General features: G+C 41.3%; 1 protein-coding gene across 4 annotated transcripts in view; it reads left to right on the top strand.

Moving 5' to 3' along the window:
• The window catches only part of Dap3 (death associated protein 3), a 38,430-nt gene that overhangs the window by 11,539 nt on the left and 13,788 nt on the right, over positions 1-13,103 (top strand). For all 4 annotated transcript variants that reach the window (XM_023713583.1, XM_023713585.1, XM_023713584.1 and 1 more), the window contains 2 exons: positions 5,271-5,321; positions 11,599-11,721. In XM_023713583.1, coding sequence (XP_023569351.1) covers positions 5,280-5,321; positions 11,599-11,721 — 165 coding nt within the window. In that variant the 5' untranslated portion in view covers positions 5,271-5,279. The remainder of the gene's footprint in view (positions 1-5,270; positions 5,322-11,598; positions 11,722-13,103) is intronic.

The raw sequence follows: 13,103 nt of genomic DNA, 5'->3' as shown, positions 1-13,103 counted from the left end.
GGACTCTTAGTGATCCGCCTGTTTACAACCTCCCAAGAGCTGGGATTACAGGTAAGCACCACCATGCCCAGTCTCAATTGCTGTCTCAGCACACCCCAGGGGTAGGGCAGGCCCAAGGATCGAACCCCGGCCCCTGCACCAGCTTGTAGGCGTTTTAATCTGCTGAGCTGTTTGGCTGGTCCGTCTGTCCATCCGTCCATTCATTCATTCATTCGTTCATTCGTTCTTCCTTTCTGTACCAGGCATCAAACTCAGGACCTTGTGCTTGCCAGGTGGGTATATATGCCACTGGGCTGTCTCCCTGCTCCTGGCACGTTTCTTGAAAGAATGAATTAAGGAATATATTAGCATCTTTATCAAAAAGTAATCATAAAAACCAAAAGGAGGTGAAATTCAAAGTTTATGATTCTCTTGAACCTCCCTCAGGTCAGGGGCTGTAACAGCTTGCTTGCTGTCATTCACAGGTCTTGGAACACAGAAACTTGAGTTAATGGGTGCAACTCTGTTGTTGCTTTGACAATTTTGGTTTTAAGAAAGGTGGGGTTCTGATCATGGTGGTGTACACCTGTAATCCCCACATTCCAGAGGCTGAGGTAGGAGGATCACCTCAAGTTAGAGCCTAGCCTGGGTACATAGTAAATTCAAGAAAAAAGATCTTGTCCCATAATACAAAAAAAAAGAAAAGTGAAAATTGATAGGTTTTCCATGGTGTTGCAGCAGAGAAACAGGCAGAAGGCAAAAGGAAAAGGGGCTTTATCATAAAGGGAAAGGGGCTTCATTATCTTGGAGGACACAGAGAGAATTTGGGGAGGTAAGGAATTCTCTGGATTGGAACAAAGGGAGTCTGAGGCTTTTGTGACATTTTGCCAGGGGTGGGGTTTGAGGGGGATGTTTATATATATATACCTGAGGAGCTGACCGGGGCCTTCCCTGAGGTGGAGGGAAAGGTGAAAGGAAATTGCACCCTGGGCTGGGTTGGAGAAGAAGGGGGGAGGTGGTCTCTGGGAAGATGAGATGTTGTTTTAAGGGCTTCAGCCATATTGGATGACCACCATAATAATTCAACAATTCATACTAGGGCCAGAACCTATCAAAAATGATGAGGCAAAATGAAGTACTTGAGTTCCTAGAGACTTACTGTAGTTATTCTATCACTACTAGATACTGAGAGTTGTATTTAAGTATACTAGTCCCTATTTGTCAGTAGTTGTACTTTCTGCTGTTCGTTACCCAGTGTCAGCTGTGGATCAAAAATCTTAAATGCGGGCAGGGGAATCAGTAGCACAGCACCTATCTGGCAAGCATGGCATCATGAGTTCAATTCTTGGTACCAAAAAAAAATCTTAAATGAAAAGTTAAATAATTTGCAAATTTTAAATTGCCATTCTGAATAGTGCAGTGAAATCTTGTGCTATCCTACTATGTGATGCCTGAGACTCAAATCATCCCTACGTCCAACATAATCCACTGTGCTATACTATTACATACACTGACCGCCCATCAGTACCCATCTAGTTATCAAGTCCACTGTCACTATATTGCAATGCAGGTAACCTTTATTTGACTTATAATGGTCCCCAAGTATAAGAGTATTGGCTGGGAAGGCCCTCAGTTTGGCTCCCAACACAGGAGGGGAAAAAAAGTGTGCTTCTAGCTGTCCAGATGCCAGATGTACTATAGAGAGATCATAAAGTGCTTCCTTCCTGTGAAAAGGTGAAAACAGCTGGGTGTCTGTGCTGTGGGCCTTCCAGCCATTTGGGAAGCTGAGGCGGGAAAATCGCAAGTCAAAGCCACTCTGAGCAATTTGGCAAGAGGGGAAGTCACTTCTAAGGAAGTCACTGTGGCTCAGTGGTAGAACATTTGCCTAGGATGCACGAGACCCAGGCCTCAATAACCAGTACTAAGAAAAGCAAAAAGAAACATGACAATTACCATAAGGTATTTTAAGAGACAGTGACCACATTCACAGAATGTACAGTAGGATATTGTTGTAATTGGTCTATTGTATTGTTTTTGTTGCTGCTGTTAATCTCTTACTGTGCCTAATTTATAAATTCAAGTTTATTGTAGGTCTGTATATATAGGGAAAAACCTAAAACCTTTAGATGGTTTGGCATTGTCTGCAGCGTCAGGGGTTGTCCTCTGGTAGTCTTGGTACATAGCATGTCCCCTATGAGTAAGGGGAGAGTACTGTATTTGAAATTCCTTTTGGTTCCTGAAAGATTAGATTTTTAAAAATTAATTTCCAGGGCTGGGGAGATAGCTTAGCAGAATAAGCACTTGCCTGACAAGCACAAAGGCTGAGTTCAATCCCCAGTTCCGCAAAAAAAAAAAAAAAATTAATTTCCAAAATACCAAAGGATAGATATAACACAGCATAAAAGCAATTCATGTATTCATTACCCAGTGTTAGAAATAGTTTATTGCCATTTTCCTGTGTGTCCTGCCCCAACCTTTCCTTTCTCCCTAAGAGTAACCATTATTTTTTTTTTTTTTGGGGGGGGTCCTGAAAGATTTACTTATTTTTTTATTATTGAAAAGCATTTTATCTGTATTTTTTAATATTCTATTGAGAAATATCAGTGAGTTTCACAACCAATTACTAGTACTTTTTTTTTTTTTGTGGCGGAACCGGGGATTGAACTCAGGCCCTTGCGCTTGCCAGGGAAGTGCTTATTCCACTGAGCCATCTCCCTGGCCCCATTTTCAATAATTAATACATTGCATATTGTTGTCTTAGTGGTTATTCATTGTACAAGATGCAGACCTGATGTCCTATCTCAAACACTTTTAGAACAAACTTCTCTATTCATTGAATTAAGAGAATGGAGCTGTATATCTATCCTAACTATTTTGAGTGTACAGGTACAAAATGGTGGTTCATTTGTATCCCCGTTTTTTAGTTAGCTTTGTCAGAGAAGGGCATTCCATTGTCATTTAAATACTGTAGGTACCTGAATTCAGCAAAATATCCCAGTATAGTCCAGTAGTTCATAATAGCAGTGGGTTTTCCATAAGACTGTCAATATCCAAAGTTGTTGACTTGAGCATTTTACAGCTCAGCATATTAATATGGCTTTACTTTTTTATACTTCATTTTCATACTTTTCTTTTTTTTTCCAAAATTTTATTGATAAACAGCAATGAGACAGTTTCAAATCAAATCGGAAGTACAGTTTCAACAAATAACACACTGCATATATTCTTCTTAGTGGTTAATTGCTGTACAAGATGCGGACTTGAGATCCTATTTACAAACGCCATTAGAACAAATCATTCTATTCATTAAGAGAATGCAACTATATATCTATCCTAACCACTTTGAATACACAGATACAAAATGGACATTCATCTGTATGCCCTATTTTTTCTAAGTTCCATTATTGAATATTGTAGGTGTGTAAACTCAGCAAAATATTCTAAAAGAGTCCAGTAGACCATAATAGCCTTGGGTCTTCTGTTTAACTGGCAATGTCAGAAATTATTGACCTGAGTCATTTTCATACTTTTCTGCTGGATGGTTAAGACCAAGAAAGAACAAGACCTATATAACAAGAAATGTAAGTTTTGTATCTGATAAGGTCAGTCAAATCCTCTCAGGATTTAACCTGAAACCCTGTACCTCAGTTTGTAGATCCTTTGTCAGTGTCGAATGAGTCACGGCCATTAGTTGACCAATTTGCTCTCTGTGAAAGCTTGAGAGAATGTTTTCTCTCCATGTGACTCTCCTTAGGCACACTACATCATCGATCACTTTCTTCTGTGGCCCCAAAATCTCCTTGATCAGAAAATTTGGGACACAATTGAGTTACTTTTTTTGGGGGGGAGGTCTACAAGGTGTTCAGGGTTATAATTTTATCATCCTAGGTGTAATTGTTTTCACTCAGTATTAATCTTAGTAGTTGATGTTGTTTCATTTTTATTGCTATATAATGTTCTATAAAACTGTGTCTATAATTATCCACTGTTTTTATCAAGGGATTTCTAGGTCTTTTACAGTTTTTTGATAATTTATACTCTACCCCATGAACATTCTCATATATCCCAGTTACATGTGTGTTTTTGTAAAATAAGTTACCAAGGACTAGAGTAATTGGGTAATAGAGTTCTATAGTCATCTTTGCAAAGATAATGCTAAATTTATTTTCTAAGACGTTTATATTTATACGCCTTTCGGGAGTAGAATGAATTTCCCAGTGCTCTATGGCCTCTTAACATTTGCTATTGTCTGACTTTTCTGTTTTCCCCAAGATAGGGGTTGCTAATGTCATCTCATCATGGTTCTAATTTGCATTTCCCTGATTTGTTAGTGTCACATCTGGAGTGAGGATAGTTTTTTTGTTTGTTTGTTTGCTTTTTGTGATACTGGGGATTGAACTCAGGACCTTGTGCTTGCCAGGCAGGCAGTTATTCTACTGAGCTATCTCCCGGCCCCGAGGATAGATTTTTTGATCTGGATTTATAAACATTACACTAATAAAAAGTTAGAGACACAAGATCTGACGGAGAAACAAACTCAGCTTATTGGAAAAAAGAGAAACGAATTGCTAGACATCTACCTTGCTGAGTGACGTAGGGAGCCCAGAGCCAGAGCTTCTTTGGTCTCGGCCTCTTTTATTACGTGGCAAGAAAGGGACTGCCCCTTGAGAGTTGTTATAACTTGGTTATTTTAGGCTCTGAGACCCCCAATTTGCCACTGGCCTCTGTTGCATCAATGCAAATTGTTGGGTAAGCCCCCTTTGGCCTTCTTTGCTTTGTCAAGGTGATTTTTCAGTTTATAGCAAAGCCTTACATTCAAGGCCAAGTTAGTGTTCAGTACATATACATTTTAGTGCGTTAACACGGTGAGAGAATACTAAATGTGTATGAATTTATATGAAAGTGTGTGAGTGTCCATTACATACTGAGCTTTCTCCCCACCTTGTCTCCTTTATACTTCACTGGAGATGGAGAGGAGGGAATTGGGGTCCTGGCACCAAGCAGGAACAGCCAGGCTGTTCTCCCTGCTTCTCTTAATTGCTCCCTCGAGTGGGGGTTTAACTACTCAGGATTTGCCAGAAATCTCACTTTATCTACATTTGGAGGTTGAAAAATTTCATGGGCTTACTAGCCATTTGCTTTCTTTTTTTTTATGAAATACCTATTCATGTCTTTCACCTATTTTTATGATTTCATAAGCATGCTTTATGTGTCCTAAATATTATTGTTAGTTGTGTGTGTCACTATTACGTTTTTCCAGTTGTGACTTACGTTTTCACTTTTATTCAGAGTGCAGGACAATGCTGAAAGGAGTAACAAGGCTTATCTCCAGAGTTCACAAGGTGAGTGAGTGTGACCAGGCCCGATCACCTTGTGCAAACCAACTTTTGTGTAGATTTCTTGGCCTTAGATATTTCTTTTCTTTTTTTTTTTTTTTTCCTTAGGTGTTTCAAGTATGTACTGTAAAGAACAGTCATGTAGGGAACAGTGGTACACACCTTTAATCCCAGCAGCTCAGGAGGCTGAGGCAGGAAGATTACAGTACAGTGACAGTCTCAAAACAAAAAGTATAAGAAATATAGCTCACTGCAAAAACCTTAGGTTCAATCCACAGTATCGGGGCTATCCCAGTCAGTCACAGGGGGCTGCAGTTTGATCCCCAGTTCCCTATGCCTTGCCAGACCCGCCATTAAGACAGCCTGAGCTAGCAAAAAAAAAAAAATCCACAGTATCACAAAAAGCATAAACAACAAACAAGGGGCTGGAGAGATGGCTCAGTAGAATAAGTGCTTCCCTGACCAGCGCAAGGGCCTGAGTTCAATCCCTGGTTCTGCCAGAAAAAAAAAAAAGGTCACAACTCCATTCTCTATCCAAATATTTTACTCCCAATTTCAATACAAATTTTCAAGTAAGAAATCTTACTAAAAGAGCCATTGAGATAGCTTAGTGGACTAAGTGCCTGCTTCGGCAAGTGCAGGGACCAGGGTTTGATTCCCAGCACCACATGCCACACCAGCCCCACCCCTGGGTGCACTGAGCTGGCCACCAAGACCTGGTGTGGTGGCACAGGCCTGTAATCTCAGCACTGGTGAAGTTGAAAACAGGAGGATCACTGTGAGTCCGAAGTGAGACCCTGTACCAAATACATAAAAAAAAAAAAAACCTTATTAAATACTTGTGTATGAGTATTTATAGTATGATAGAATAATTAATATTTTTACAAAACATGGGAAGCACCTGTCTGGCAAGCACAAGGCCCTGAATTTGATTGCCATTAAACATCCCCTCCCCGCTAAAAAAATGGGTAAGCTTGATTGTGGTTATCCTCATTAACTTTTTTTTCTTGTCTCATTCATTACCCTTACCTTTTTTCTTGTTTTCATTTATTACCCTTTTTGTTAAACATTTTTTTTCTTATTGTTGATTATTATCCCTTAAAAAGTATTTAAAAGAAAAACAAGTTGCCAATTGTTTTGTTTTATTTTGTTTTGTTTTGAGATAGGGCCTCACTTTGTAGTTTAGGCTAGCCTCAAACTCATTTTGATCCTCCTGCCTCAGCCTCCTGAGTGCTGAGGTTCCAGGTAGGTGCCACCATGCCTGGTCTTTTCATTTCTTCACCAAGTAGTTTTTCAGCACCTTCTATGTGGCAGGTCCTGAGAATTTATGTGTTTGTTCTTTTTTTTTTTTAATTTTATTTGTGTGTGTGTGCGTGTGTGCGTGTGTGTGTGCGTGTGTGCGTGCGTGCGTGCGTGCGTGCGTGTGTGTGTGTGTGTGTGGCCAGCTCAGCCCCAGGGGGTGGGGCTGGCTGGCATGTGGTGCTGGAGGATTGAATCGTGGTCCCTGTACCAGCCCGTTTGTTCTTAATACAGGTGATTGAATCCAGGCCCTTCTCAGTGAGTTGCATACTTGGCAGGTTTTGTTTTATTTGTTTCAGATGGAGTCTTGCTAAATTGCCTAGGCTCGGCTCCAACTTGTCATCCTCCTGCCTCACTCTCCCAGAGTGCTGGAATTAACAGGTGTGCACCTTCACACATGGCAGGTACTCATTATTTTAGGACAACTCATTTCACCATTATGATTACTATTTTAGGGACATTTCATTTTATGAGCTAAATCCTGAGTGAGAAGGGCCTAGCTCCTCTCACCAGATCATACAATTACAAATTCAAGTTCCTAGGACAGGAGCCTTTCCTCCTGTAAGAGTTTTTGTTTTGTTTTGTTTTTAATCTTTTCCTATCCCTTTCCATACTGAGATTTATGAAAAACCTATAAACGTAAAATAACCCATTATATAAAATGAAATAAAAGCAAAGATCAAAAGAGGAAGGGATTCAAGCTGCAACTGATCATATTAGAAAGTGAACATGTCTTCCTTAATACCAGACAAGAAACACCTGAGGCCAGATAAAGACATTGGTGAGAAGGTTTTTATGGGTGTTTTTCGTTTGGTTGGGCAAGACTTTCTAGATTGGCCCATAGATGCTGTACTTTAAGGAACTGCATGATGTTCATTCTGGAACAACACAGAAGAACTTGTATATATGGTGGTTTTTCCTAGAAAGGAGTCTCTGGTGATGCCATTTGTAACACTCTTTAAGAAGGAATCCATTTTGCTAGCTTTTAATTTCCTGCACAAAGTGTATCTAAAAAAGTCATCAGAGAACTGTAAAATAGCACCACCATGTGGCCCTTAAGTAGTTCCTTCTCTACTTCGTAAAGAGACAGCTTTCTGTCCAGTAGATAAAACTGAATAGTGTTAGTATGAAGATGAATTCAGGGTGCTTTGCTGAGGTGACAAGCCCTTAATTCTTGTTTGTTCGTGATATATAGATATATATATAGATATAGATATCACTTTTGCTGCTCCTAAATTTTGGAAAATAGTGATTTTACAGGCAAGATTAGGAATATAAGATTAGGATCAAGATTAGAAACATCGGGGGCCGGGGAGATGGCTCAGCGGAATAAGCACTTCCCTGACAAGCACAGGGGCCTGAGTTCAATCCCCGGTTCCGTCAAATTAAAAAAAAAAAAAAAAAAGATTAGAAACATATCTCAAGAGAAATACCGTCACCACATATAGCTTTTTCTTTTTTTTGAGAGAACATCTCACTGTGTTGCCCAGGCTGTCCTAAAATCCTCTTGCCTCAACCCCCCAGTAAGTAGAACTATAGATGCGCCATTTAGCTTTGGAGAAGAGGGAGAATTTCTATCCACTCTCAAATGATTTTGACTACAAATGACAGTAATTTCCACTCAGAGCTGTTTAGTCAGAAGTAATCACATGATTCTTGCCTATCACAGGAGGCCATAAAGAGGAGTATTTGGTGAACATGATTTTCTCTGCTGTCTCAATTTACAGTCCTACTTTTTCAAAGTTGGAGGTCCCTGTTACTTTCTGCTGTTTCTTTTTATTGAAATCTCCATGGGGCTGGTGAGATGGCTCAATGGTCTAAAGCACCTACTTGGAACAAGCTTGGCAAAGCACAGGGACCGCGGTTCAATCCCCCAGCACCACATGCCAGCCCGCCCCACCCCATGGTGGACTGAGCTGGCCACACACATACACACACACACACACTAAATAAATGTTTAAAAAAAAAAAAAGAAATGGCTCCAACTTAGGATTCAGAGGTTTTCATGTGTAGTTTAGTAAAGCACCTATAAAGTAGTTTATTTACTTTCCTTTAGCTAGATGCTCTACATACTCCTTCATTACAAGTCTTCACAGAAAGATTCTTTTTTTGGTGGAGAGGCAAGCACTTGACAGCTGACCTATGTGTCTAGCCTGCATCCACCTCATTTTATTTTCAGACAGGATCAAGCTTTCTTTCCTATTTACTCGTTTATTTATTTGGTACAGGGTCTCGCTATGCAGCTGGCACTTGTAATGATCCTCCTGTCTCAGCCACCAGTGCTGGGATTACATGCATGCACCACCATGCCGGGTTTCAGTTGCCAAGTCAGCATGGGGCTGACACAGCATGCAGTACTGGGGATTGAACCCCAGTCCTTGCAGTTGCTAGGCTGGCACTCAGTCTGCCGAGCTATCTCCCTGGCCCAGACAGGATCAACCTTTCAGTGGTCCTGCCTAGCTTCCTGAGTAGCTAGAATTACAGGTTTATGCCACCACATTCACCGAAGGAAAAGTTATTCTCAGACACCTGTACTTATTTGTAGTATGAGTTGGGCATAGTATCCATGCCTGTAATCGTAGCACTCAGTGGGCTGAGAGGCAGGGAAGTTCAGGGTAGCCTAGATAATCTGGCAACTTAGCAAGGCCCTGTCTTAAAACATAAAGGCAGTCAAAGTTGCAGGGGGATATAGCTCAGTGTGAAGGCCCCGACTTCAGTCCCCAGTACTGCAGGAGAAAACTATATTACTTTAGATTTTTGAAGTAAGATACAAAGATGAATAGAATCTGATTCTTGTAAGTGTGCGGCCTAGATTGGGTGACAAACATATATAAGATAAAATTAGGTAATTTTTAAATAGAGATTCAAGAGTCAAAGTTGGATGTGAATTCTGGTTCCAATTCTGACCAATAGTCAAAATTTTTAAGTTCTTTGAACCTTGTTTTCCCTGTCAGAAAACAGAGAAAGTAATAGTCTACCCATCTTCAAGGATTCTGTGGTCAAATATAATACATGTAAAATATTGCACTACCCAGCATTAAAGGCTGCTCAGTGAACAGGCTGTGTGTGCAGTTCCAGGCAGAGTACAACTGTCACGCAATGAAAAGAAGGTGCTATTAGCAAGAAAGATAAATGTGCTTTTGACTAGAAGTGTGTGGCAAGTCTGCATGGAGAACATGCAACATTTGGGTTGGGTGTAAGTGTGAGGAACGGTAGTATAAAAATAATTTCTGTTTCTGCACTCTGGAAGTTGCTTGGAGCTGGCCATTGTGCATACCTATAGTCACAGCACTCCGCGCGGTGAAATGAAGATCATGAGTTCAAGTCCAGCCAGGGTTCCAGAGCAAGCTCTTATCTCAGACAAAACTCCAAAAATTGTGTGGTGAGGCTGAGTGTAAATACAGGTAGCATTTATATTATTGACCTATCATCAAGTGACTCATACTATACCCAGCTCCCACATCCTTCTGCTCCTGGATTTACACCTTAATCTTTTCCTCAGAGCTGACACCTTTTTCACTTCTACATAAAGATTGTAATCCTCTAGGGCCAGCTGATAGCTCAGTGGATTAAAGCTCCTTAGGCAGATACAGGGGTTAGAGAAAGTTCGATCCCAGCCTGTGGTACCAGCCCCACCCCCAGGGTACACTGAGACAGCAATTGAGACTGGGCATGGTGGCACACGCCTGTAATCCCAGCACTTGGGAAGTTGAAAACAGGAGAATCATTTCAAGTCCAATCTGTGTAGTGAGACCCTGTAGACCCTGCACTAAATACAAAAAAAATTATAGTCCCCTGAGTTCTCATCCTTCCCCTTTTCCCTCGTTTGGGAGTTCTGTGTGCAGTTCACCGAGCTACCTGAAGAACAGCTACTTTCACCTAGCTGCATGCTTCATATACTCCTTGGTCACGCTTCTCTTCCAGAGTGTGGCTCACAAGATGATGTGAAGGTGTACAGTCATATCAATCAAACAGGACACTGCACTACCCCTGAGTAGGGTGACTGATTACTGGATTGCTGAGAATTGCTCTACTGGCAGCATCACAGCGAGCAAGTGCATTTAAAGAAATATCCTAGTGAGGTGTAGTGTCACACACCTATAATCCCAGTGCATTGGGAGGCTGAGGCAGGAGGGTAGAAAGTTTGAACCCAAGCTTAGCAACTCAGCAACTTAGAACCTGTCTTAGAATAGCTCAGTGCGAAGTCCCCAAGTTCAGTCTCCACAGACAAAATGTGGTGGTGGTGGTGGTGGTGGTGATACTTGTACTTGTGAGGCTGAGATGGAAGAATTGCTTAGAATCCAGGAGTTTGGGCTGGCCAAATAGCGGATTAAAGTACCTGTTTAGGCAGATGCAGGAGCCAGGTGTTTGAACCCCAGGCCTGCTGTGGTGGCGCCCGCCTGCAATCCCAGCACTTAGGAGGCTGTAAACAGGACAATCACTATGAGTCCAATCTACACAGAGACCCTGTTCACCCTGTACCCCCTGTCCTAAGTACAAATAAATAAAATAACTATTAAAAAAAAGAATCCTGGGGCCGGGAAGATGGCTCAGTGGAATAAGTGCCTCCCTGGCAAGTGCAGGGGCCTGAGTTCAATCTCTGGTTCCGCAAAAAATAAAAATAAAAAAGGAATCCAGGAGTTTGAAGCTAATCTGGATGACATAGTGCATCCTCATCTAAAAAAGAATAATATAGTTTCCTGTTTTAGGTTATAATGACTGTGCTGTGTTCCTAAACAATCTAAAAGAATTGTTTATTTCCATGTGGGACAAAGTCCTAAGAATATAGTTCACAAGCTCCAGCAGAGTGAGAGAATGAGTGAGATGAATGGATTTAGTAAATTATAAATAATAAACTTTTTCCATGGACTTAAAACACATTAGTGACATACTTCCCTGTTCTAGATATGATTTGCATCCTCAGTGTTGTAGCAAACAGAAAAAGCCTGATAATTCCATAGTACTACACCAGCTTCTTTTCTAGGTGGACCCTCGATGTTTTTTGCACATGGGAACCCAGACACCCCAAAGCATTGCTGCTCATCCGGATACCCAGGTTCCAGTTGAGAGGCCCAAGACTATTTCCCGTACCAATGAAAGTGACCCGGTGAGTTGCTAATGTATATATGAGTTTTCCAGGGATTATGCTTTGTGTTGTATCTTCTTTGTTTGCATCAAAGGAAGTACAATGTAAAGAAGCTAAGCAGGCTTACATAGAATCAAGTAGACAGTGCACCCGAGGGAATGCTCTGAAAACCTGGCCAACTCAGCCATAACAGAAAGCACTCAGCTCTGTCCACTGCACCTCCAGTGGACTCACCTAAGCCCAAGGGTCTTGCTGAATGTAAAGTAAGGACATAGTAAAAACTAGTTTTAATTCCTTGCAAGGAGCCAGGTGTGGTGGCGCATGCCTGTAATCCCAGCACTTGGGAGGCTGAGGCAGGAAGAGAACTGGAAGTTCAAAGCAAGCCTGGGCTACATGGTAAGTTCCAGGCCAGCCTGAACTACATAGCAAGACCCTGTCTCGGGCTGGTGAGATGGCTCAGTGGTCTAAAGCACCTACTTGGAACAAGTTCAGCAAAGCACAGGGACCACGGTTCGATCCCCCAGCACCACATGCCAGCCAGCCCCGCCCCCTGGTGGACTGAGCTGGCCACACACACACACACACACTCACACACACAAATAAATAAATAAATAAATAAAATTTAAAAAAAAAAAAAGACCCTGTCTCAAAAAAAAAAAAATCCCTGCAAGATAAACCTAACACTTACAATGACCTTATTGTATCATGTATGCCAGACTTCCTTAAAGGACTAGAAAGTAAGTATTTTAGGTTTATAGATTATAATAGTCTCTGTCATAGTTGTTTACCTCTGCTACTAGTAAATATGGACAGCTATATTCCAATAAATATGTATAAAACAAGTAACTAGGGCTTGAAGCTATAGCTCGGTGGCAGAGTGCTTGCCAGGCATGTGCAAGCATGCTCTGGGTTTGATGCCCTGTACTTCACAATACAAAAAGAGATGGCCTTAGCTTACCAAGCCCTAGTATGGAATGGACAGTCCTAAGAAATCCACAGTACATTAATCTCTTTTCTAGTTGGACCCTCGCTGTTTTTTGCATACTTGCCCCAAAATTATACAATAGGGCAGGTCAAGCCTCACTTTTCTAAAAACCAAACTGGTATTATTTCCCACCTTGATAAAGATGTTTCTTAGTGTGTGTAAAGAGAAGATGCTAAATTGATTTGTTTTGAAAAAAAGCAGTATCTCTAGGGAAGTTTGATGGCAGAAGCCAAGATTACACTAGCATAGAGTGCTTCCTTTTGTGACTGTGGTCCTGTGAGACTGGATTTGTCTTCCTTTCTCCTGCATCCCTGCTGCTACCTCTCAATACTACAGTTAGTTGTGTGTTCTGTGCTATACTGTGCAGATACCTGCCAGCTTTTGTGTCCCTGCCCTCCCCTCTGTGTCTGCCCATCCT

Source organism: Octodon degus, unplaced genomic scaffold, assembly GCF_000260255.1.
Source record: "Octodon degus isolate 3935 unplaced genomic scaffold, OctDeg1.0 scaffold00032, whole genome shotgun sequence".
NCBI classification, from domain to species: Eukaryota; Metazoa; Chordata; class Mammalia; order Rodentia; family Octodontidae; genus Octodon; species Octodon degus.
Note: the sequence above shows the minus strand (reverse complement) of the source record. Positions and strands in the feature narration are given on the sequence as shown.